At 39.9% G+C, this 26,337-nt stretch overlaps 1 protein-coding gene across 1 annotated transcript in view; it reads left to right on the top strand.

The window, feature by feature from the left end:
- Positions 1–26,337, top strand: part of LOC126188302 (uncharacterized) — a 270,067-nt gene that overhangs the window by 152,134 nt on the left and 91,596 nt on the right. The window contains exons 5-6 of the mRNA XM_049929898.1: positions 19,936–20,127; positions 22,487–22,637. Of these exons, the coding sequence (XP_049785855.1) occupies positions 19,936–20,127; positions 22,487–22,637 (343 nt within the window). The remainder of the gene's footprint in view (positions 1–19,935; positions 20,128–22,486; positions 22,638–26,337) is intronic.

The following is a 26,337-nucleotide window of genomic DNA, read 5'->3' as shown; positions in this document are numbered from 1 at the left end:
CACTTGTCTAGCGATGTTATTTGGAAGGAAGTCATTCACAAGATGTGCACGATGGGGGTGTGAGTTGTCATCCATGAAGATGAATGCCTTGCCAGTATGCTGCCGATGTGGTTGCACTATCGGTTGGAGGATGGCATTCATGTATCGTCTTCTAGGTGTCTTCCAGGACCACCAGTGGCATATGTTGGCCCCACAAAATGCTACCCCAAAACAGCAGGGAACCTCCACCTTGCTGCACTCGCTGGACAGTGTATCTAAGGCGTTCAATCTGACCGGGTTGCCTCCAAACACATCTCCAACAATTGTCTGATTGAAGGCATATGCGACAGTCATTGGTGAAGAGAATGTGATGCCAATCCTGAACAGTCCATTCGGCATGTTGTTGGGCCCATCTGTACTGCACTGCATTGTGTCATGGCTGCAAAGATTGACCTTGCCATGGACATCAGGAGTGAAGTTGCGCATCATGCAGCCTATTGCGCACAGTTTGAGTCGTAACGTGATGTCCTGTGGCTACACAAAAAGCATTATTCAACATGGTGCCATTGCTGTCAGGGTTTCTCCGACCCATGATCTGTAGGTAGTGGTCATCCACTGCAGTAGCAGCCCTTGGGTGGCCTGAGCGAGGCATGTCGTCAACAGTTCCTGTCTCTCTGTATCTCCTCCATGTCCGAACAACACGTAATTAGCTGCCGCTCACTATCCCCCTCCCCACACTAATCACAGTTGAGCTCGAAGCCAAGCTGGTCCGCTGGTGTTGCTATTAACCCTCCATAGTGCTGCACTTGAGCAGCTGTAAAAGACGGACTGCAATATCTTCAAGGGTACAGGTCACATGGAACAACACCAATAAATACATAAATAAAAGTGACGTTTGTTGGCACTATCTTTACGATGGGTCTTGACACTAATTCACTCTCATGATAACACTTACAGTCAGTTTAATAAGATTTATTTCATTTTTTAGACGTTTAATTCTGGCTTGTTTTCCTTTTTTGTTTCATCTAAATGCCACCATATTGTTCTAAAGCTGATTAAATGGTTTGAAAGGTGTTAGTTTTTATCTAGTATTCTAAAACGTCAACAGCAACCGAATTTTTCGTTTGCATTCCAGTTAGTCAATCATTAGTGTCGTATAATCAATTATTATTATCCCCCCACCCCATCGTTTTGGGCTGCTATGGATCACGAAGATTTTTCTCTCTTTCCTGATTGTGTTTTCCTTTTTTGGCAGTAGATTTTCAGTTTGGCTGACTGTGCTTCTTCCCTCTATTTTGACCATTTGCAGACAGGACGTGGAACTGGCATAGTAAGCGAAATAAGGTTTTTAGTAATTTTGACTTTTTCTCTGAAAACTGCTTGATCCTGAATGTCATCAAATGAAATTTCAGCTTCCTGTAAATCCTTTTTAACTTGGCTTGCCCATTTTGAATACAATTTTGTTTTTGAACTTCATGAATGTATGCAATGAGTAAGTCTTTGCAGGTTCATTCTTTCCAGATGACCAAAAAACATCATTCTCCACTTCCTCATTCTGGTAACAATGGCTTCTGTATGTTGGTATAATTCACAGTTCTGTCTTCGGCGGAATTCTCCGTTTTCTTTGACAGGGCCAAGGATTTTCCTCAAAATTTTCCGGTCTTTTATTGAAAGTTTTTGTATTGGTCCTTTCTTCGTCATGTTCAAACATTCTAATGCATACAAAGCTGATGGTCTAATTGGAAATGGAAATGAAGTCCCATGCTTCTTTACAGAGCGTAGGGGAACGATGCAGGAGACCCGCACCGCCTTACTAGGCAAGGTCCTAATGGAGGTGGTTTGCCGTTGCCTTCCTCCGACCGTAATGGGGATGAATGATGATGATGAAGACGACACAACAACACCCAGTCATCTCGGGGCAGGAAAAATCCCTGACCCCGCCGGGAATCGAACCTGGGACCCCATGCTCGGGAAGCGAGAACGTTACCGCGAGACCACGAGGGGCGGACTGATGGTCTAATTACATTGTTATAATGACAGAGTTTTAGGTTTAAAGACAGGCTTTTGCTTTTGTATAAGTCTTTGCATAGATGATAAGCACCTTCTAGTTAGAACACCTACTTTCTACAGCTGCATTTTCTGAACCGTCAGGTGTAATTATTTCTCCGAGATATTTAAATTTCTTCGACTGCTTGATTTTCTCTTGTATTTCAGCATGAGGAGGAGCGTTGATGTTTGTGATGAATTTAGTTTTGTTAAATGATATTTTTAGGCCAGTCTTAGCAGCAATTGATCGTAGGCTGGACACTTGAACCTTAGCTTCGTCAATATTATTTGCAATGAGTGCCAGATCATCAGCAAAAGCCAAACAGTTTCCACTGAGGCCATTTCTTTTGTGTCCAATTTGAATCCCATAATGTGGTGGTATGGTTGTTTTCCGCTTGAAATACGCTATCCCGGCTGAGACACCAGTTGAAATATTGTATCCCGGCTGAGACACAAAGTTGAAAATATGCTCACTATTTTTTATTTACTTAAATTTGCCATATTTCGTGACAGTACCTTTTCCGTTAGATGTTTACACGGCGATATTAGTCTTGGCTTCAGTTGTCTAAGTATGATTCCACAATGCATCTTTGTCGGTTGCAGAATTGACGTGGTTCAACATGTTTCCCTCATTTTGGTGTTTCAAATACCAATTCTTCAAATGTAGTTTCTTCTTATAGTTAATACAAAAAAAAAAACAGTAACATAATTCAAAATTATTTATGACGGCGACCTTCACATTGTTCTACCGTCAACACACACCAAGAGTTAACTGCCGACTGACTACAGTCAAAGACGACTCCAGCGTCAAAGATATTTTACACAACACACAAGCTTCCACTTGTAATCAGTCTCTTTGCTATTCTTCAATACATTTACTAATAGTAATCAATATGCTTTCACTCTCAAAAACATAAGTAAATTAACATATAATAAGGCAAATTACAATAAATTCTGACAGAAAGTATAAGAAAACATTAACAATTTGGTATCGACAAATACAGTAAAAAAAATAACATAACTACCAGATCCATTACAACTGCTCCCCAGGGCTTTTGTTGTTATGGACATATACAACAAAATCCCGACCACTCTCAGTAATGGATCTGTATTACACAATTAGTACATTAATGATGCAGTCTGATAACCTCTTCCAAATTTGGACTCTTTGAATCTGTGGACTTGTTACTGGCTGTTGTTGCAATGATACTTCCCCATCAATCTCATACACAAAAAAATTCAAGTAAAGAAATTATTTGACATGACAAATATATATGGTATAAAACATACATGAGAAATATTCTAACATACAGCATACAGATTGAAAATAATAGAAAGGTAAAACTCATTTCCTAGAATAAGATTTATTTTTTTTATATTAATGTTTATTTCATTATGCTTACATATTGTACAATAAAAATGATAGTGGACATATATAGTGTAGTGTTTTTTTTAATATATATATATATATATATATATATATATATATATATAAAAAGAAAGATGATGAGACTTACCGAACAAAAGCGCTGGCAGGTCGATAGACACACAAACAAACACAAACATACACACAAAATTCTAGCTTTCGCAACCAACGGTTGCCTCGTCAGGAAAGAGGGAAGGAGAGGGAAAGACAAAAGGATATGGGTTTTAAGGGAGAGGGTAAGGAGTCATTCCAATCCCGAGAGCGGAAAGACTTACCTTAGGGGGAAAAAAGGACAGGTATACACTCGCACACACACGCATATCCATCCACACATACACAGACACAAGCAGACATTTGTAAAGGCAAAGAGTTTGGGCAGAGATGTCAGTCGGGACAGAAGTACAGAGGCAAAGATGATGTTGAAAGACAGGTGAGGTATGAGCGGCGGCAGATTGAAATTAGAAATTAGCGGAGATTGAGGCCTGGCGGATAGCGAGAAGAGAGGATATGCTGAAGGGCAAGTTCCCATCTCCGGAGTTCTGACAGGTTGGTGTTAGTGGGAAGTATCCAGATAACTCGGACGGTGTAACACTGTGCCAAGATGTGCTGACCGTGCACCAAGGCATGTTTAGCCACAGGGTGATCCTCATTACCAACAAACACTGTCTGCCTGTGTCCATTCATGCGAATGGACAGTTTGTTGCTGGTCATTCCCACATAGAACGCTTCACAGTGTAGGCAGGTCAGTTGGTAAATCACGTGGGTGCTTTCACACGTGGCTCCGCCTTTGATCGTGTACACCTTCCGGGTTACAGGACTGGAATAGGTGGTGGTGGGAGGGTGCATGGGACAGGTTTTACACCGGGGGCGGTTACAGGGGTAGGAGCCAGAGGGTAGGGAAGGTGGTTTGGGGATTTCATAGGGATGAACCAAGAGGTTACGAAGGTTTCCCACGTGGAATGTTTCCCTCTATTATATATATATTACTTTGTTTTTTTTTTTTTAATTTTTTTTACTCATGGTTTTTTTCTTTTGTATATTTTTTTGATTATGATTTTCTTTTTTAATCATTTTTTTTATGATTTTCTTCTTTTAGTACAGCTAAAGATACATCAGTATTATCTAAATTTTTTGCAATTATTTATGTACACTTGCCTCTCTACTACAATATTACTACAAGTCACATTCTTGTGAAGAGTACTTTTGCTCCCCACAACATCAGTATAAACAACAATAAATTGCTCATATATCATGAGGCTTTATCTAAAATTGGTCTTGAAACTTATACCTTTGCATGCATGTCCTCACATGCATGCCTTCACCCACAGGGAAGACTTAGCTTCCAAAAATTAGAAAAATTCAGAAATGCTCACTAGGGAGACTTTTTTTTGTAAAAAAGTAAAAAATACATCTTTCTCTCATTTTTTGTTACAACAGTGTTTTTTCATCAGTTTCAATTAACATGTGACTTCAAATTATTAACTTATACATGCAAATATACATACTTGGTTGTACAGGTAGTTTTTTGTTCTAACAAGCATATTCCAGTGGAGGACTTTTGTTTTAGATGATAATAGGTTATTTAAATTTTTGAAATTATGATTTCTGTTTATATAGTTTCAAAGAGACAACATTCCTGAGACCAAATAATTTCTTTGATTTAGGATACACCAAACGATAAGCATTAGGGTGTGGATTTTCTATGACTTTTCTCATGCTTGAGCAACACATTTTGCTTGCTAATGCTATGGTACAATGTATCTTAACTCCATTCTCTACTCTTTCTTGAAATAACTCTGCTCCTCTCTACTCTTTCTTGAAATAACTCTGCTCCAAGTCCATAATTACTGCTATCAGTGTTCAAACAAAATGGTAAATTAAAATCAGGTCTGTGTAATAAGTGTTGCTTCCTCAACTCTTGCTTAATCTTATCAAACTCTCCCTGACAACTTTTATCCCAAACCCAAACAGTGTTTTTCTTAAGTAACTGACTTAAACATGGTGCATTCAGACTCTGATCACTTATATGTTTTCGGTAATAACCGCATAACCCAGAGAACGACTTTAATTGTTCTTTAGTCTTAGGAATAGGAATTTCTGAAATTGCTTTAATTTTTTCTGGATCTGCCAAAATTCCCTTGTCTGTGACAACATGACCCAAAAATTTTAATTCAGAAACTGCAAATTTACATTTCTCTAATTTCAATGTCATCCCCCCTTTTCTAAGTTTTCCACAAACTGACTTCAAAATCGAAAAATGTTCCTCCCAATTTTGCCCTGTAACCAAAATGTCATCTACATAAATTATCAGTTTAGATGCAAGTTGTTGCCCTAGTATATGATCCAAAGCTCTTATAAATTTGGAAACAGAAGAATTTAACCCAAATGGCACAACACAATATTGGTAACTCTTACCATTGTACAAGAAAGCAGTATATTTCCTAGAATTAACCGAAAGTGGTACCTGATGAAAACCCGAAGTTAGATCCAAACTTGACATATATTTTATATCTGTAAATTTATAGAGTAACTCATCAATATTTTCGGGATGGTCCGTCTGTCTGAACAAAATTTTGTTTAAGTGTCCGGAGTCCAAAACCAATCTTACTCCACCGTCTTTTTTCGAAACTACTACTAGAGGATTATTATATGCACTGATACTCCTTTCTATTATATTACATCCTTCCATCTTTTTCAGCTCTTTCTCAACAGTAGGTCTTTTTGATATTGCAATACTGTATGGTTTTATGAAAAATGGTTCATGAGGTTTTACCTGAAGCTCACACTGATAACCCTTTACCCTACCAGGTATGTCACTGAAAACATCACTGTATTCCCACAGCAGATTTTCTAACTGTTGTTTTTGCTCCCCAGATAAATTTTGTGTTTCTTAAATTTTCAAATTTACTAAATTTCCAAATTCAACTTCATCAGTATCAAATCTGAGTTTCAATATTCTCCAATCTATTTTCTTTTAGTAAATTGATACTGTCAAAATTTCCATTATTCTGATCACCAAGTGTGTTCACAAAATTTGTCTGAATGTATTCCCTTTCACTAGTTTCTATCAAAAGTTTTCTTCCAACCCAATCAAATGCTGTATTTACTTTTACTATCCAATTCATACCCAAAAGAAAATCCTCATTAAATTCCTGAATTACAAAACATCCATGTGTGAACAACTTGCCTTCAATTAAAAATGTCACTAAAGCCTGGCTTTTTACCAATTTACTGCTCTGCCCAGTAGCACCTTTTATCTTTACCCCAACAACTGGCATTTCAACAAAATCTTTCCCCGCTTTCAATTTCTTGCTTAACCTTTCAGATATTCCCGAGATCTCACTTCCTGTATCAATTAAACATTTACTAATCCATGACCCAATTTAAACTTTTATATAAGGACTGCAAAATTGATCACTTTTCTCAGAACCTGTATCCTCATGTAATAAATCACTTTCAATTTCCCCAAACCTATACTTATCAGAATCTATGGTATATCATTACATGTATTATTTGTCACAGTTATAAAATTTGCACAAATTTCCCCGTTCTAAAGTTACCAGATCCCGTTCACCAATATTTTCATTCTCACAGCATGCATTCTCTCTCTCATTCACACACGACTCTGAACTACTACAAATTACATCATTTGACAAAGTGTTGTTCTTTTCTGCCCAAGTGTAAAACTCTGTCAAATTAAATGAATCACAATTACTTGTATCTACTGTATGTTCTTGTGTACTGAAAATTTTATCTTTATCAATATCATCATTATTTTCCTCTTGAAATTTCTTCAACAAGTAACAACTAATGACCTCATGTGATAGCTTAGGTTTGGAACTGTCATGTTTGGGTTTATGATAGTTACATCCATTTGTCCTTTCATCATGCTCACCTTCTGCCTCAACCTTGCGGACCTTCAAGGGGGTGTCTACTCATTTTTTATTTCCGGTTCCTGTTTGAACTGCTGATTGTGGTTCTGCCAATGTCTCTGATCAACATTTCTGTTGCCATTCCTATGCCAAACATTACCTGATTGTCGGTAGTTTCTATTGTACTGATCTCTATCAAAATTTCTGTGATTTTGATCCCTAAAGTGTTCTCTATTTTGTTGATTATTTCCGCGAAAATCATGTTCTTGTTTTGGATGAAAATTATGGTCCTTCTTTTGAAAATTGTTATATCCCCCTGAATTTTGACTGACACCTTGATAATTGTTTTGTTCCCTTTTTTGAAAGTTGTCATTTCCCCAATTTTGACCATTACTTTTCTGAGTAAACCCACTGTGTGTTCTTGTTGTTACCCTATCCAACTTTTCAATATGATTGAGAAACTGCTCTACATTACTATCAAGACAATGAACTAAACTCAACTGCATTGCTGATGGCAATCTTCTCTTTAAGGTATCAATTTTTATCAAGTCATCCAAAGGTTTTGTTAAATGAATAAGTTTTTGAAGTTCACTTTTGCAAAATTGTTTCATGTTCCCATCTGATTCTCTATAGTTTCTCCCATTCAAAAATTCACTTTTGATTCTAGTTTGTTTAAGTTCATCCCAAAAATTTTCCAGAAATTTTGATTCAAATTCTGAGAAGGTCATCCCCAAAGTTACAATCTGGTTTGCCCAAGTCAAAGCTTCCCCTTCCAAGAATTTTTTCACAAATTTAATTTTCATTTCATCTGGTGAGTGAGGTAAAAAACAATCCTTACAATACTGTATAAAATCAACAGGATGTAAGGGTCCATCTACCGAAAAGTGCTTCACTGGAATATTAGATACAAGATTGCATGTGTTGACATTGTAATTTTTGCTTTGAAATTCAATGTCAAAACTTTCAATTTTTTCGCTAAGTTCTTTGACAGATTTTTTGTTTTCTAAATCATTGCACTCTACTTTTTTTTTCTAAAGTAACCAAACGATTGTCAGTTTCTTGTTGTACATTTTTTACTAAAACTTTTGTATTCTCATCCAGATTTTTAATTTCCCCTTTTATCTCATTAAAATCAATTAAATTTCTTTCCCTATCTACCAGTAACTCATTTTTTACAGTATTAATTTCACCGCTCAATTTAGCATCAATTTCATTTACTTTTGCTTCCACAGATTGAATTTTTTCCTCAACACTGCCAACTCTGTTCGAAAGATCACCCACTTGGGTATTGACTGCGTGGACTTGTAACAAAATGTTATCAATTTTTTCATCACAGTAAGTCTTATTGTCGTCAACTGTTTGTTTAATTTCTTTCGTGAAATCTACAAGAAAACTTTTTTAAATCAAATTGATCGGTTCTTTCTGTTTCATTTGACCTTTCCTGATTTTCGAAGTCTATTAAATTACTACTTTCTACTTTAGGCACAATACTCTCGAAAATCTCATAAGTCATTGTGAAGAACAAAAATTTATACACAACAATACAAAACAAGATAAAAAGATTGTTTTAACAAAATACGAGGGTTTCGTGACTTATCTGGAACACTCTGCCACTGTTGCAAATCCACGTTTTCCATCCATGTGATTGTTGACCAAAATTCTTGAAGTATTTTCTTCTGTCGAAAATTATATTTCTTGCCGAAACATTTCTTCTCCAAAACTTTTACTTCCCGATGAACACAAATACTGTAACACATATTCTGAAGAAACTGGTATTAACACACAAAAATTTTCTTCCTCGTAGCACTGTTGAAGATCTCGTGAACACAATATCCCGGCTACAGAACCCAATTGAAATACGCTATCCCGGCTGAGACACCAGTTGAAATATTGTATCCCGGCTGAGACACAAAGTTGAAAATATGCTCACTATTTTTTATTTACTTAAATTTGCCATATTTCGTGACAGTACCTTTTCCGTTAGATGTTTACACGGTGATATTAGTCTTGGCTTCAGTTGTCTAAGTATGATTCCACAATGCATCTTTGTCGGTTGCAGAATTGACGTGGTTCAACGTGTTTCCCTCATTTTGGTGTTTCAAATACCAATTCTTCAAATGTAGTTTCTTCTTATAGTTAATACAAAAAAAAAAAAACAGTAACATAATTCAAAATTATTTATGACGGCGACCTTCACATTGTTTACCGTCAACACACACCAAGAGTTAACTGCCGACTGACTACAGTCAAAGACGACTCCAGCGTCAAAGATATTTTACACAACACACAAGCTTCCACTTGTAATCAGTCTCTTTGCTATTCTTCAATACATTTACTAATAGTAATCAATATGCTTTAACTCTCAAAAACATAAGTAAATTAACATATAATAAGGCAAATTACAATAAATTCTGACAGAAAGTATAAGAAAACATTCACAATTTGGTATCGACAAATACAGTAAAAAAAATAACATAACTCCCAGATCCATTACACGCTCTCTGAGTATCTTTTCCAAGACACAGTTGAAAAGCAATGGAGAGAGCAGGTCACCTTGTCTCACCCCTGTACAGATTTCAAATGGTTCTGATAGTTCGCCTCTGAACTTGACCTTTGACACTGTGTTATTTAAAATGGCGCTTAACAGCTTGATTGTTTCCCTTTCTAGACCAAATTCGCAAGGGTGTTCTTTATTGTTTCTCGATCAATTAAGTCATACACTTTTTGAGAGTTGACAGAGGTCACAACAAACGTTTTTGCTCTTGATTTGGTGTATGATATAACAGATTATGTATCTGCTCTGCACAGGATCTTTTTGTCCTGAAACCAGCTTGATATTTGCCCAATTGTTGATCTAAGACTGATTCAGCTCTGTTTAACAACAGACTGGAAAAGATCTTGTACGTCGTTGGTAGCAAAGAGATTCCTTGGTAATTATTCAGATCAATCTTATCACCTTTTTTATGAAGTGGGTGAATAATTGCTATGGTCCAATCTGGAGCTAGAGTTTCAGTTTCCCAAATCTTCACTATGATATCATGAAGATGTTTTATTGTATCATGATGTGGGTATTTCCACATTTCAGCCAAGATACGATCCTCACCTCCAGATTTGTTATTTTTCAAGCCTTGAATAGTTTTCATGATTTCATCTGATGTGGGAGGGGGACTATCTGCAAGAGGAACAGTAGCATAAATATCAAGTTTTTCATTTGGATTTTCAGCATTCAGTAGGGATGAAAAGTAATTTCCAAAAGCTGCAGCACATGATTTGTCATTAAAATTTAGTTTTCCATCGAGTCCTCTTATATGTAACGTAGGAGGTTTAAACTTTGATAGTTGTGATTTAAAGGCTTTATAAAATTCCCGAGTGTGATGTCTTCTAAAATTTGCTTCTATTTCATCGATTTGGTTTTTGCTGAAGAGTGTCTTAGTTGTTCTCAATATTTTTGGTGTACCTTCCCTAACGTTCAAGAAGTTTTCATGATTTTTGGAGGTTTTCTTGCTATTCCATTTTATCAAAGCCTGTCTTCGCTTTTCAATTGCTTCATTAAAATCTTCGTTCCACCATGGGTCTTTATATTTTTTATTGGTCAGTATAGTTTCAGTGGCTGATTGTACCTTGACTTCTTTAATTCTGTTCCAGTCCGTTTTATTTTGTTTGCTGTGTAGAGTTTCTGTAAATTTGTTGTTGACGTCTTTCAGTTTACTTGTATCAAATTTTGGAGGTCTGTTTTTTCTTGAAATATTGGTAAGGTTCTTTCTGCTATCTAGGATGATATTCATTTTTACCAGAGACAAGTAATGATCAGAATTAATGTTGGGATTCCTCAAAACTTTAACATTGAAAATTTCCCTAGTGGATTTTTTTAGAAATAGCTACATGGTCTATCTGGAATTCTCCAAACATTGTGTTAGGGTGTTTCCAAGTTTTGGCTTTTCGAGGTAGACGCTTGAAGGATGTGGATTTTAAAAGAAGACCACAGTTCTTACACATATCATTCTTACAAATATCAGTTAGTTGCTCACCATTTTTATTTGTTCTTTTATATACAGGGTAGTCACCAACAATTTGGTTATACTTCTTTTCTCTACCAATTTGTGCATTAAAATTGCCCATCAAAATTATGGAATGGTGTTTTGGAACTTCGTCAGTTGTTTCTTCTAGTTTTTCCCAAATTTTGTCAACTGATTCTGATTCTTTTTTGTTTGATTTATTTGTGGGAGCATGGAAATTTACTATCGTATAAGCTTTATTCATAGATTTGAAAGAGAGTTTTGACATTCTTCCACAACTTGAAGAGAAATCCAAGACTGAATCGATCATTTTCTTGTTGACAATAAAGCAAGTGCCTAGATGTGGTATATTTTTTGTGACTCTTTTGCCAGGTTTTCCTTTGAATATTCTAAAGCCGTCTGATTCAAAACAACATTCATCTGTGAATCTGGTCTCCTGTACAGCTGATATCATTACATTTTTTTCTCTTTGTATGTCTAGCGTTTGTTTCAATTTTCCAAGAAAGTCATGTTTCTTATGACATAATGTTGCAGACTCCCCAGAATCCACAGGTCTATTTGTCCCATGAACTGTAGTGGATTGATTACCACATGGGTTATGTAATCCAAGCGGTTATGTTTCCATCATGAAAAGAGGATAAAAATAAAAATAAGGAAATTTTGGGTTATCCTGAAGGATAACGGGATTTTGACTAATGAGGTAGTGAGCCCCACAATGTGTGAAATTCAGCCGCCCATTCTGGGTCAGACGCTGTTTGCAGCAGCTCATTCTGAGACAGACGCTACACCCTAGCTATTTCATTTCACCAGTATCACCCATATCTGAGAGACATTCCCCTATCCGCCACCCAGGGAGGCACCCAATGGGGGACTAGTTAGTAATGGTGGTTCCTCCGCCCTTTCTGCCGTTGAGGTGTCACTAACCACCCTCTTCTGTCTTCCAGGCCGTTGACCATCCCAGATGAGAAGTATAGGTTGGGAAATGAAAGACTGCTAGCCCTCGAAACCTAATAGCATCAGGGTTGGAAAGAAGCAAGAGGTGACCGAGGATGGCCAGATAGGAAAGACAGAAGTGAGGAGCCTGGCATAAGTAAGTGGAAGCAATGCCAGGACTCAGCTCTAGGCCCCGTGGTCGCCAGCCACGTACTCACTAGGTGTGAGTCACTGGGGACCGTATAATCAAAGAAAATATAGAGTTGTGTTCAGAATCAAGTAACGTGTTTGAAGGACGACGTTTTTGGCCTTTCAATGTTAGCTCTACTTAAAAAGTTAAAAAGCACCATAATTGTTTGTATACTATATTGATACATGTATGAATATTTTATTGCAAACTGAAACTTTTATTTGCAAGTCTGTTCAAATACAACAGTAGTTTGTATAATGATGTGATTTAATGCTGTTTCCTCCTGTGTTTCACAAAGTTATCAGATTTTAAGGGGAGCAATTGATTGTTGTGGTGGCTAGTTCAAAGTTTCTCGCATGCTTGTTGCACTAGTACTGCGTGATTCAAATATCGTGTTTATTCTAGCGAGGTCGGTATTGCATCTAGCATTTCAGCGTACCAGAAAATCTTGAACCTGTTCAAGTGCGAGTGTTGTTTGCTGTACTTACCCTTCCAAATTCTTCAAAATAAAGCTCGAGCTTCATCTGGAAATGTAAGACGACCCCCGAATCAGTCTCTTAAATAGTGTAAAAATGTTGACCTCTGCAGCAGTAGTTAAATATGTGAATATAAGACAACCTGTAGTTTTTTTGTTTATATATATATATATATATATATATATATATATATATATATATAATGACAAATTTGGGAAAAACGGCATTTTATAATCAGGCAAATACTGTAACCTGCAGCCCCTGCTTCAAGCCTTAGACCGTTCCCATAACCTCTCCCATGAATCCGTATCCCTCCTCACCCCTGCAGCACCCCGCACATCCGCCTTCAATGTGCTCCACAAACTCAACAATCTTTGGCACCCCATTGTAGCTGGTTGTTGTGCCCCCACTGATAGAATCTTGGCCCTCATTGACCAACTCATGACTAACTCATCCAGGCAATTGCCCTTAATGTACCCTGCCACATCAAAGATACCAACTATTCCATTCACTGACTCTCCACTGTGCCCATCCCTATACCTCTTGGATTCCCACTCATTACTGTTGACTCAACTTCCCTATACACAAGCAGCCATCATGCCTGTGGTCTTACCGCTGTTGAGTGCTACCTTTCCCAACATCCTTCACAGTCTAAACCCACTACCTTATTCATCATACATCTTACTAACTTTATCCTAACTAAAACTATTTCTCCTTTGAACAGATGGTTACAAACAAATCTGCCATACAAGGAGACCTTCCTAGCTTCCCTAAACACCAAACCCCTGAAGTGGTTCAGGTTCATTGATAGATACCTTCATGATTTGGACTCAGGGCCAAAACACACCATCCTCATTCCTTCACAGCCTCAACACTTTCTCTCCCATCCACTTCCCCTTGTGCTCCTGATGTACCCCTAATCCTCCCACCACCCAAGTACCAGTTATAAAGGAGTGCCCCTATGTCACCCAGTACCACCCCAGACCCAACTAAACCACATCCTTCATCAGGGCTTTTGATTATCTACCATCATGCCCTGAAATGAGGAACATTCTACACAGAATCCTTCCCACCCCTCCTGAAGTGTTTTTCCATCGACCACCCAATCTCCACAACTACCTAGTCCATCCCTATGCTACTCTGACTCTCAACCCCCTTTCCACAGGGATGATATTCCTGTGGAAGACCCAGGTGCAAGACCTGTCCAATTCACTCTCCCAGCTTTCCTGTTTCAGTCCTGTTACTGGCTTACCCTACCCCATCAAAGCTGGGCCACCTGTGAAAACAACCATGTAATAGACCAGCTCTGCTGCACTCATTGCACAGGTTTTTATATTTGTATGGCTACCAACCAGCTGTCCACTGATAAACTGCAAGAGCAAAGTAGACCACCCTGTGGCACAACTGAACATAACATGCTTGATTTCAGTGGATGTTCCACTACCTGAGCCATCTGAATTCTCCTCTCCACCACCAGCTATTCTGAACTGCACAGATGGGAGTTGTTCTCAGCTCCCAGAATTATGCCAGTCTCAACCTACAGTAACCTAATGTCCCTACACCCTCCACCCAACAGTTTCCACCCTCCTCTGCCTTATCAACCCCTACTTATTCTCAACCCCTTGCCCTCTTTGTGCACTGCCCTCTGCCAGTGCACCTGTCCATGTTTCCCTTTCCCCACTTCTATTTTTTCTCATTCCCTGTTTCTCCCATCCCCCTTTGCACCTCCCTGCCCCACAGCTTCACGATGCTGCGCCTGTTGGCAGTCAAGTCCCTGCATGCTGCACCAGACAGCACTCTCCTCTTCCCCCACCTGTACCCTGCTGTCCCTTAACTTTTCCTGCTGTTTTCAGAATGCTGCTTCTGTTCTACGTGATAATTGCATTCCATTCTGAGCTGGGTGTGCTAGCTTGTGTTGTGTGAGGTGTGCTAGCTTGTGTGAATGAATTTGTGTTTCCTTTTCTGAAGAAGACTGTGGCCAAAAACTAATGTGTAAGTGTCTTTTCATAGTGCCTGTCCGTGATTCAGCATGTAACTTAACAGTGAGTAGCAATCTGTCTCTTCCTTACATTGTTGATATTCCAAACTGGAGTGTACATTGTTTGAATATGGTTTTATAAATTGAGAAAGCTTACTCAATTTTGCAAAAGTCAGCAGTGCATATTTATGCAGAGGGATTGTGCAAGGAATAATGTTGTCAGGGTGTTCTACAATTTTACCATTAAAATAAGCAAAACAAAATAACAAGATTTGAGTATCTGGTATTCTTATTCAGCACTGGTTGCAGTTTACGGGAAACTATGCTACCCACTTCACGTGGTACTACACTGACCTTCCAAATTGCATCTTCCATTATTCCCACAGTCTCTTGTAGAGGCATACAAGAAGTCTCCAGTTTCGAACTGAACCGAGCACTTAACTGTTGACTGCTGACAAGGATCTACCCACAGACACAGCAGGGTCAGAAGAAAAGTTCTCCATCACTGACTACACAGCTCCAAAGTGCTTATTTTAGAAAATCACAACTTCAATCCATGTTGCCCACCTTGTTACCAGTGGTAGCAGAAGCAGAGCTACATCAGGTAGCTGCTGCTTGTAGCATAGTACACTCATGCTCATAAATTAAGGATAATTGCAGAATGTGGTGCCACACAACGTGGCACTACACAAAACTGGCACTAATAGCATAGGCACATAGTGAACACACACGACACAGATCTGTAAGTTCACAGTATTGGTGATAAGCTGAGAAAACCATTCCGAAATACATGTGCTACGAAATGCCACTGTTTCCTGCACATGTACCCCGACATCAATATGGGATATGATCACCATGCACACGTACACAGGCCGCATAACAGGTTGGCATACTTGGGATCAGGTGGTCAAGCAGCTGCTGGGGTAAAGCCTCCGATTCTTGCACCAGTGCCTGTCGGAGCTCCTGAAGTGTCCTATGGGTTTGATGACGTGCAGCGATATTTCGACTGAGAGCGTCCCAGACATGCTCAATGGGGTTCAGATATAGAGAACAGGCAAGTCACTCTCTTTGCCTGGTATCTTCTGTTTCAAGGTACTCTTCTATCATGGCAGCTTGGTGGGGCCGTGTGTTATCATCCATCAGGAGGAAGGTGGGACCCACTGCACCCCGGAAAGGCGGACATACTGGTGCAAAGTGACGTCCCAATACACTTGACCTGTTACAGTTCCTCTGTCAAAGACATGTAGGGGTGTACGTGCATCAATCATAATCCCACCCCACACCATCAGAGTACGACCTCCATACAGGTCCCTTTCAAGGCCATTGAGGGGTTGGTATCTGGTTCCTGGTTCACGCTAGATGAGAACCTGGCGAGAATCACTGTTTAGACTATACCTGGACTCGTCCATGAACATAACCTGGGACCACTGTTCCAGTGACCATATACTGTGTTCTTGACACCAGGCTTTACAGGCTCTCCTGTGACCACCCAGGCAAGGCTACCTGCAGTACTCCGTAGCCGTCTGCGGGCACTGATGGTGAGAGATTAGTCTTTATGTGGTGTTGTAGACTGTGGACGTCCCATACTGCAGTGCCTGGACACATTTCCTATCTGCTGGAATCGTTGCCATAATTTTGAGATCACACTTTATGGCACACGGAGGGCCCATGCTATGACCTGATGTGTTTGACCAGCCTCCAGTCGCCCTAGTATTCTACCCCTCATAATGTCATCAATGTGTGTTCTTTGAGCCATTTTCAACACACAGTCACCATTAGCACGTCTGAAAAGTCTGCACACTTACTCGCTGCACCGTACTCTGACATGGCACCAACACACCTCTGCGTATGTGAACTGATGCCAGCGCCACCGTGCGATGACTGCAGAACAAATGCACTGCATGGTCATACCCAAAGGTGATTTAAACCCGCAAACTGCCCACCAGAGCATTGTTTCACCATGTATCGGCATTATCCTTAATTTATGAGCATGAGTGTACGTGATAAAACCATTTCAAGAAAACCATTTTCTTAGCTGATACCAGTTTATTTACTACTGGGAATAAATGTTTAACTGTTCTGCCACTCTTTGCAATCATGAGCCATACATGTAAGATGCATTAAGTCTGGATAAACTACGTTAAATGATTCCCTGCTTTCAGCAAGTATGGAGTTGCATCTGTGTACATCAGTGGGAACCTCTCTTATGTTACACAATCTGGCCATAGTTCCACAAGTCCATCATTAATGAATCTAGCAATTCTTGAACTATTTGTTGCCTCTAAACGTTGACAGTAACTTAAACAGAGTTTAGATGCAGCCTCAGAGTCCTACTTGCCACTATTAGATTAAGTGATAAATGGCCTACAACATCCAATCTCACATAGCAGAAATCCATATGGATGATGTGCTAATGTCGCCCTGATTTTTTCAAATGTGTCAACATAGCCAGAATCGAGAACTTCCTAGAGTGGACTCCTCAGGAATGTTGCAGTTGCAGTATATCTGGAAATATTTGAAGTTTGTTCCAGGGTATGTTCCCTGCAACCAATGCAAGATTAAGTTCTTTAACTCACTATTAAATGTATAAGCTGTCCCTGCAACTGTGTAAGTAGAATTTTTTCTTTGAAGAAATCCATTGCTCATTCCTAACTTGTAGATTGCCTTGGAAATGTTGTCTAATTTGAGATTTCATTGTGCATCCTATATGTTTCTCTCAAGGTTTGGCAGAGGAATGTTTTACCATCAGTGGTTAAAGCGCTTTCAGTAGAAATCCATGTTTTTAGCTTTGATGACAGTGAAGACTCAACCGGTGGTATGGTCAAATTACGTGCAATTGATTGTTTCACAAAGTGAAGTGTTTGGGAACAAGTAAGAAAGGAAAGTCATTGTTGTCTGCATCAAACTTGTGTAATTTAGCTTTGAGTGTATCAGGATTGTTGACAGCATGAGAAACGCAAAAATAAAAATGAGAAACACAAATATTAAACATAAAATTTTTTTTCTCTCCTTGCTATGTAGTGAAGCTGTGTGTGAATTTTGAAAATGTATAATTATTCTACAGTAATACTAAAGGACATAAAAGTATGTAGTATAGTGTGAAAGATGTATTATACCTCAAAATCTGTAAAAATATGTAATTTAAAACTTTGAAATAAGAGCCGTTTCAGTGTTACTTGTTGACATTTTAGTTTTTCTTCTACCCACCTATAAAGGAACAAAACATGTAATTACATAAAATCTGGGTTCAGCTAATCACCAGTTGTTAGCTGCTATTCTACATGTCCTCTAAATTGTAACTCATTCCAATCTTTCTTTTCATGTTCTGTGTAACCAGATCCAGAAGCACAGTATGTTTTCGCTGCAGAAAGTCTTGGGTCACTACCAGCCGTACACCAATTAATCTGTTAGCAACACTTGTTTATTTGTCACAACTTTACAGGCGCCGGAACACACCAGCTAGTACTCCAACCGCACTTCTCCTTTCAAGCCTTTTCGACAAGGTGTATTTATAAATCTTTTAACAGTTATGTTCTTTGACATTGTTCTGTTATTTCATGTTTGGTGTTATAATTGCAATAAGTTAACCCAGCAAAAACTGACATTATGGAGTTTTAGTAGAAATTAAAACAAGTAGTACAATGATAATGCGTATTTCCGAAATTAATGATCTTTTACAAGTGCAATGTTGAAACATACATACAGTTAACAATTAAGTTCTTATTATTCAGTCCAGAACATTCTCGAATATCTTTTCATAATTTAATCAATTATGCGATTTTATGAAACAATTTTGAGCTGGTAATATTTCTACAACATCAAAATTACAATTCAAAGTTCAAAATGACTTTTTATAACATTTGAAGGCTAAAACGCGGAATAATTATTTACAACCCAAAATCTTTAAATCATGTTACAAAAGATTAATGAATCATTATTCTAACATTTTTTATGATACAAAGTGCCCCTCTGAATCAGATTACGTCTTCATTTTAAACGAATCTTCTCGGTTCCAGAAACATTAATTACGAGTTTAATTACAGATTTTTAGTTGGTGATTTCCATGGAATACGTTGTCATGACTAGCAAAGATACATAAATGTTAAGCTTTTCCAAAATTAATGGTTTACACAGTTAATTTGCATTATGGTAAACAATGAATTTTTACAAATTGAATTATAATTGCAAAACTGAATGAAAAAGGTTACGAAAATTTATACACTGTTAACACTGATTCCAGAACTTGTTCTTTCTCCTCAAAACATCCCGAAATTCATATCAAAGTGGCAATGACTTATCCTAACTGTACATCACTTTGACTAAGAACATACATTAACTGGTCTGTGACACAGTTTAACATTTTTGTCACAACCACTTCACAAAGTTGCACTAAGTGGCCCTATCCACCAAGTGTTCCTGCACACCACCCACATCTGTTTCAGTGTGTATCGCACACTATGAAACCCACTGTTTCAGGCACTCCACATGACCCAACACAGCCTCTTTCATTACAATGTGTTCAGTATCTGCGCACCTTAAATTAGTACATTACAGAATAAAATATTTCATTTCTATTCATTTGGAACTGACATTCTTTAAACTTAGTGCATTACAAATGAGGTTCTCCTGGAGCTCTTGTGGTAGTTCATAACATTGTGTTTTAATGTGAACTGTCAGAAAGTGTAAATAAAAATTGAATGGGTCGGCACAAAAAAGTGTTAATTCACAACAGTGTATTTTGGACCATTACATGTTGTATGTTTGGTTAGTTACAGAGACAACAACATACTTAAACATGATAAGACAGGAATTTATACAGTAGACAGTGCTTTGTCACAGTACATCAGGAACTACTTGATATCAGCTTGTGCTGTATTAGAAAATGTAATGGGTTATGAGATCAGACAAATCTTTTTTAAACCGAGTTTTAACGCTTTATTCTCCCGACTCCTTCAGTTGTAGCTTTGTTACATTTGTTGAAACTTTATTTGTAATTGTTTCATTTTTCTATATTTTCAGAATATTAACAATGAATTTCCATGCATAGAGCTCCCCAGACTAGACCAGTTGGATTTTGATTTAGGCATACTGTCTCTAGAGGGGAATGGTGTAAACCAGACTCAAGCTTTGTCTCTTCCTCCTCCTGCACACGCTCGCTTACAGACTGAATCATATGCGACTCAAGGGTTACCAGAACATCAACATAACCAGGTATTTCAGCTTTATGAAAATTATATTGATTGAGGGACTGGCCACCAATGCATTTAATTTAAACATCATAAAATTGGAAAATAAATGGAAGATTTGATATCTGAAGTACTGTGAAACTTAATTAAGAGTTAAAGATAAATTTCCCAAGTGCATCTTCACATTATACTAGTATAAAGCTCCGTCTCATTCATTTTAAAGTTGTTTTTTGTTTTTTTTTTTCCCCCCCCTTCATATTTTGCATTCTTGTTTCTCATGTGCTATTCCAGCTATAGTTATAGGACTGTATTTTTGGAAGAAATATTGGGTACATAGTAATCTGCAAGGAAAAGTAACATGTGCAACAGCTGGGGTGCTTTGATAAAATTCTTGTGCAAAGCTGTTCCTGATTATCGCAGGTGACAGCAAGGCATCTGTTAAAGGTTTGTGCTGCAGCTTATTGTTTCATAGTACAAAAATACGTTGAAACAAGTCTTGGACTGCATCTTTGATAGAGCATCAACACGCAAGAAGCGAAACTGATTATGGTGAAGAGGAACATTAGTATGCTGCTTGCGTCACTTTGAAAACCGTGTTTATTGCAAAACCATTATTTATTTGACCTTGCTGTTTGGTGTCACATTCTTATCAGATATTGTTAAGAAAAGAGTTTTAGAATCACTTTTTCACATGTTCCTTTGTCCACTGTAAGAGAATCATCAACATGATCAAACAATTTTAGTAGTAGACACTGAAAAAGGGGCATTTACATGACAGTGAAGATTTAAATTCCAAGAGTATGCATTCCAAAAAGATTAAAGCAACATATTACTTCCTCCATCGTGTATATCACAAAATGAGTATACCAAGAAAAGCAGGTTAATGGCTGTTATTCTTTTCATGTACTATTCACAAGTGGAACAGGAGAGTTGGAAAATGATATTGGTAAATGATGTAATATCTGTGACAAACCATAATGTGGCTTGGGGAATATGAACATAGAGATAGATAGCATTAAATGTGTTTTGCATCTGTCGAGAAGGCAACTCGTGCGTTAATACATATATTTTCCCTCTAAGGTTACTGCCCAGATTTTCGTAGTGTACTGTTCGACTAGTTGGGAAACAAAATTTTCTGATGAAGCTCCTATATGAAACATCAAACACAGAGTGCCAACCATCAGAGGGAGGAGGCTGCGGCTGTAGAGCACACATAGCAGGAGGTTTAGACAACAAACTGCCATTTGCTGCAGTTCGCTCTGTTAGAAAGTGAGATACAGGCGATGAAGTGAGGTTGTGCACAAGCTGCCTGTTGGATTTGTGTTGAAGTGATAGTGAAAGAGCTGGTGTGAGTCACACACAGTGTTATGAGTTAGCATTTTCAGCAGGGCAGAATGTTAGTCTGTAACATATCAAACAGAATGATTTTCTACTGTGTGCAGGAAGAGGCTGAATTTTGGGAAAACCAGATTTGGATGTTGCATCATGTCAATTCTGTGGCTCACACGTCACACCTTGTCCACAGCTGTCTAGCAAAAACATTCTCATTGAGCCCCATCATATTTTCCAGACTGAGCCACACTAGACTTTTTCCTCTTTCGCAAAATTAAAACCACATTGAAAGAACATAGTTTCTGAACCAGAACATTCTGAGCCATAGAAGAGATTTAGGACAATGGACAATAGATCTGCTAACCACCCCAGAAAATGCTTTCCAAGAGGCTTTCCAAAAGAAGAACAATGATAGGGGTAGTGTATTGCTAGCAGAGGGGACTATTTTGAGGGCAACAGTGCTTAAAAATTTTGTACAATAAGCAGTAAAGGTGTTAAATTTCAGTTTCTTTTTTATCACCACTGTATTTACGCACTCTGTGTGAGGTTTGGAAACAAACCAGTGATAACCTGATTGAATATTGAATATGATACTCCAGATGTTTACAGCACTGCATATTGACGTAACGTAAATGCATGCTTTCTTGTTGCAAGCCACCAATAGTGAAAGGTAAAAACTTCATTTCGATGTGATGTTTTCGACAGATATCCTGCATTCTGATAGAAAACTCAGAAAAACTGCCTTATGTTGACTTTTTTTCCAACATGCAAATGTGAGCCACAAATATGTTATATGTTATTTTGATAACAGAAAGCATATAGGTCATTGTAAATTAGTAGCTGTAAACAAAATATTACCCAATTTTTAGAAGAAAGATGAGGCTGAAAGTGCCATATGTGTGTTACTTAGAGACATGTGATACACAAGACATGTTATTGCAGAAAATGTTATGTTGTGTTTAAAAGTGGCTTTTTATCTTAAGTTTTGAATTTTTGTGTGGCTGGTGTACTTGAACATGTGTGTAAAGAAAATAATTATTCTGAATTTGCAGGAATCTCATCAGAATTTCTGTCATATTGACCCTGGGAAAGATTTATCGTTAGGAAGTACATTTACGGGAAATACTCAGTTATCACTATTTTCTTCATCTGACTCCACTCAGCAAGATACAGCAGCACAATCATTAACAATTAATGCTACAGGTAATGGATGTTTACGTATTTCATAAAATAAATACCTTGTAAAATGCTAAATGGTTTAAGGAAATTAATGTGGTATGCTGTTTAATGAACTTCTGTTGCCTCAGGTTCCTACAACAGTTAAGTTCTGTTCATTGACTTTCAAGGTGTACAAATTTCATGCAGAATCATAGACTATAAGTACACAGTCCAAAATTATACTGTTATTTGTTTGTACCATTAAATTACAGCCATGAGAATAATACACTCCTGGAAATGGAAAAAAGAACACATTGACACCGGTGTGTCAGACCCACCATACTTGCTCCGGACACTGCGAGAGGGCTGTACAAGCAATGATCACACGCACGGCACAGCGGACACACCATGAACCGCGGTGTTGGCCGTCGAATGGCGCTAGCTGCGCAGCATTTGTGGACCGCCGCCGTCAGTGTCAGCCAGTTTGCCGTGGCATACGGAGCTCCATCGCAGTCTTTAACACTGGTAGCATGCCGCGACAGCGTGGACGTGAACCGTATGTGCAGTTGACGGACTTTGAGCGAGGGCGTATAGTGGGCATGCGGGAGGCCGGGTGGACGTACCGCCGAATTGCTCAACACGTGGGGCGTGAGGTCTCCACAGTACATCGATGTTGTCGCCAGTGGTCGGCGGAAGGTGCACGTGCCCGTCGACCTGGGACCGGACCGCAGTGACGCACGGATGCACGCCAAGACCATAGGATCCTACGCAGTGCCGTAGGGGACCGCACCGCCACTTCCCAGCAAATTAGGGACACTGTTGCTCCTGGGGTATCGGCGAGGACCATTCGCAACCGTCTCCATGAAGCTGGGCTACGGTCCTGCACACCGTTAGGCCGTCTTCCGCTCACGCCCCAACATCGAGCAGCCCGCCTCCAGTGGTGTCGCGTCAGGCGTGAATGGAGGGACGAATGGAGACGTGTCGTCTTCAGCGATGAGAGTCGCTTCTGCCTTGGTGCCAACGATGGTCGTATGCGTGTTTGGCGCCGTGCAGGTGAGCGCCACAATCAGGACTGCATACGACCGAGGCACACAGGGCCAACACCCGGCATCATGGTGTGGGGAGCGATCTCCTACACTGGCCGTACACCACTGGTGATCGTCGAGGGGACACTGAATAGTGCACGGTACATCCAAACTGTCATCGAACCCATCGTTCTACCATTCCTAGACCGGCAAGGGAACTTGCTGTTCCAACAGGACAATGCACGTCCGCATGTATCCCGTGCCACCCAACGTGCTCTAGAAGGTGTAAGTCAACTACCCTGGCCAGCAAGATCTCTGGACCTGTCCCCCATTGAGCATGTTTGGGACTGGATGAAGCGTCGTCTCACGCGGTCTGCACGTCCAGCACGAACGCTGGTCCAACTGAGGCGCCAGGTGGAAATGGCATGGCAAGCCGTTCCACAGGACTACATCCAGCATCTCTACGATCGTCTCCATGGGAGAATAGCAGCCTGCATTGCTGCGAAAGGTGGATATACACTGTACTAGTGCCGACATTGTGCATGCTCTGTTGCCTGTGTCTATGTGCCTGTGGTTCTGTCAGTGTGATCATGTGATGTATCTCACCCCAGGAATGTGTCAATAAAGTTTCCCCTTCCTGGGACAATGAATTCACGGTGTTCTTATTTCAATTTCCAGGAGTGTAAATGCGAATAAACAATAATGAGGATCTTAGAAACCCAAATGCTTATAAGGCTAGATATTTAGGGACAATAATTTTCAGAAACTTAGGAATTGCAGTTGAATTAGTAGAGTAGCAAGATGGATTAGCTGGCATTTAATGGAAGGTGATAAACAAACACGAAATAGAATTTAAATTAGGATATACATTTTATTGAAGTGGAATAGTGGAGGGAAGAAATTCATACATGGAGTTAACTGTAAACAATAAAACTGTAATAACTTCAAGTTGAACAAATATATTTCAAGGAAGATGCAATACATGAACAGATCAAGTAAACAGAGTAAGACGTGTATACACTTTAACAGTCAAATCATAACTGAGTCCAAGTCTAGCGGTCGCTGGCTGGCTGGACGCTTAGGTGTCGCTGCTGTTGCATGGCTGGCAGACAGCGCCGCATGTAGAGGATGCGCGTAACTGTGCGGCGGCACTTTGAAGGATTGGTGAGTCACAACACTTTTCCCCCGTTTGAATTTTTTGCACAGGTCTTGATATAGGTGTCCTGTAGATTGCTAACGTCCATAGGTGTTGTTTGGCTGGCCGTAAAGTCTCGAGGAGGAGGCTTCCTGTATGGACGGAAGTGTCCCTGATGATAACGGGTCGAGATGACAGGAGACGTGGGGGTCGAATCTGCTGGGGCCCCGTGCACCAATCTGCCCATTGCGGCAAGTCCGGTTGTTATAACAGGAGACATGGGCAATTTGTCCGTAGGAGAAGGAGGCGAGTAGAGTTGCTCCGACAAATGATGGTCATCTGGTTCCTGCATGGGCACGTCTCCTGGTGGCATCAGTTCTTGTGCTGGCACCGATATGATGGTGAGAGGACTGCGTTGTGAGTAATGAGAGATTACAGTATCCCGAGCGTCATGTAGACCCGAATATGGTGTAGCGGCATCCGGAACAGGCGTTGCCGGCACACAAGGCCAAAGACAGTCCGAAGGACACACTGCAATACCCGTGTCCGTCTGGATTTCATGCAGGCGTTGGCAACAGTGTCGTAAGATGCGGACAGGAAACCATTTTGGCCGCCTGCCATATCCCCGTACTCATACAAGGTCGTCGGCGGTGAACCGGCCAAGCGAAGGCACCCGCGGCCGTGAGGTGGAAGACCGCAGAAGATTAAGTAGCGTGCGGGGCTGTCGGGCATGTAAGAGCTCAGCCGGGCTGTGGTCGCCCATGGGGGTGAAACGGTAAGACACCAGAAACTGGAGAAGCGCATCATCAGCAGCAGAAGAAGTCAGAAGTTTCCACATCTGGGCCTAAATGTGCGGACCAGTCATTCAGCTTTCCGCATCTGAGCCTTAAATGTGTGGACCAGTCGTTCAGCCTCACCATTTGACTGTGGATGGAACAGAGGGGCCGTGACATGCATGACGCCGTGACGGGCACAAAAATCCGCAAAATTGGAAGAGGCAAATTGCGGACCATTATCAGTAACAAGAGTAGGGGGAAGGCCTTCCAAAGAGAAAACGTGAGCTAGAGCATTGGTGGTTGCCGCGGTGGTAGGCGATGTGCAACGGACAATGAAAGGAAAGTTAGAGTAGGCATCAATAACGAGATGCCAATAAGTACCTAAAAAAGGTCCCACGAAGTCAGCATGAATACGTTCCCAGGGCTTCTCAGGTGAAGGCCACGGTGACAAAGATGACTTCGGGGCAGCGGCCTGTGACGCACAAGGGCCACAGGCAGCGACCATGTGTGCGATTTCAGAGTTGATGCCGGGCCAGTACACATGACAGTGCCCTTGGTGATGGAGGCGCAAGACCGAAGCACGCAAAGACACAGGTACCACAACACGCAGCGAAGCATTTTCGGTGGAAAGGAGGATAACACCATCCCTAGCCGTGAGGCGTTTACGCAAAGCGTAGTAGTTCCGCAGCGGATCAGAAGTCTTAGCGGACGGACAATCTGGCCAACCCTTCCGAATACAGCGTAAAACCCGGGAGAGGGTAGGGTCAGAACCCTTAGCAGCCGCCAGACGGTCCACAGTGATGGGTAAC

The sequence above is a fragment of the Schistocerca cancellata genome, chromosome 1 (assembly GCF_023864275.1).
Source record: "Schistocerca cancellata isolate TAMUIC-IGC-003103 chromosome 1, iqSchCanc2.1, whole genome shotgun sequence".
Classification (NCBI taxonomy): domain Eukaryota; kingdom Metazoa; phylum Arthropoda; class Insecta; order Orthoptera; family Acrididae; genus Schistocerca; species Schistocerca cancellata.
Note: the sequence above shows the minus strand (reverse complement) of the source record. Positions and strands in the feature narration are given on the sequence as shown.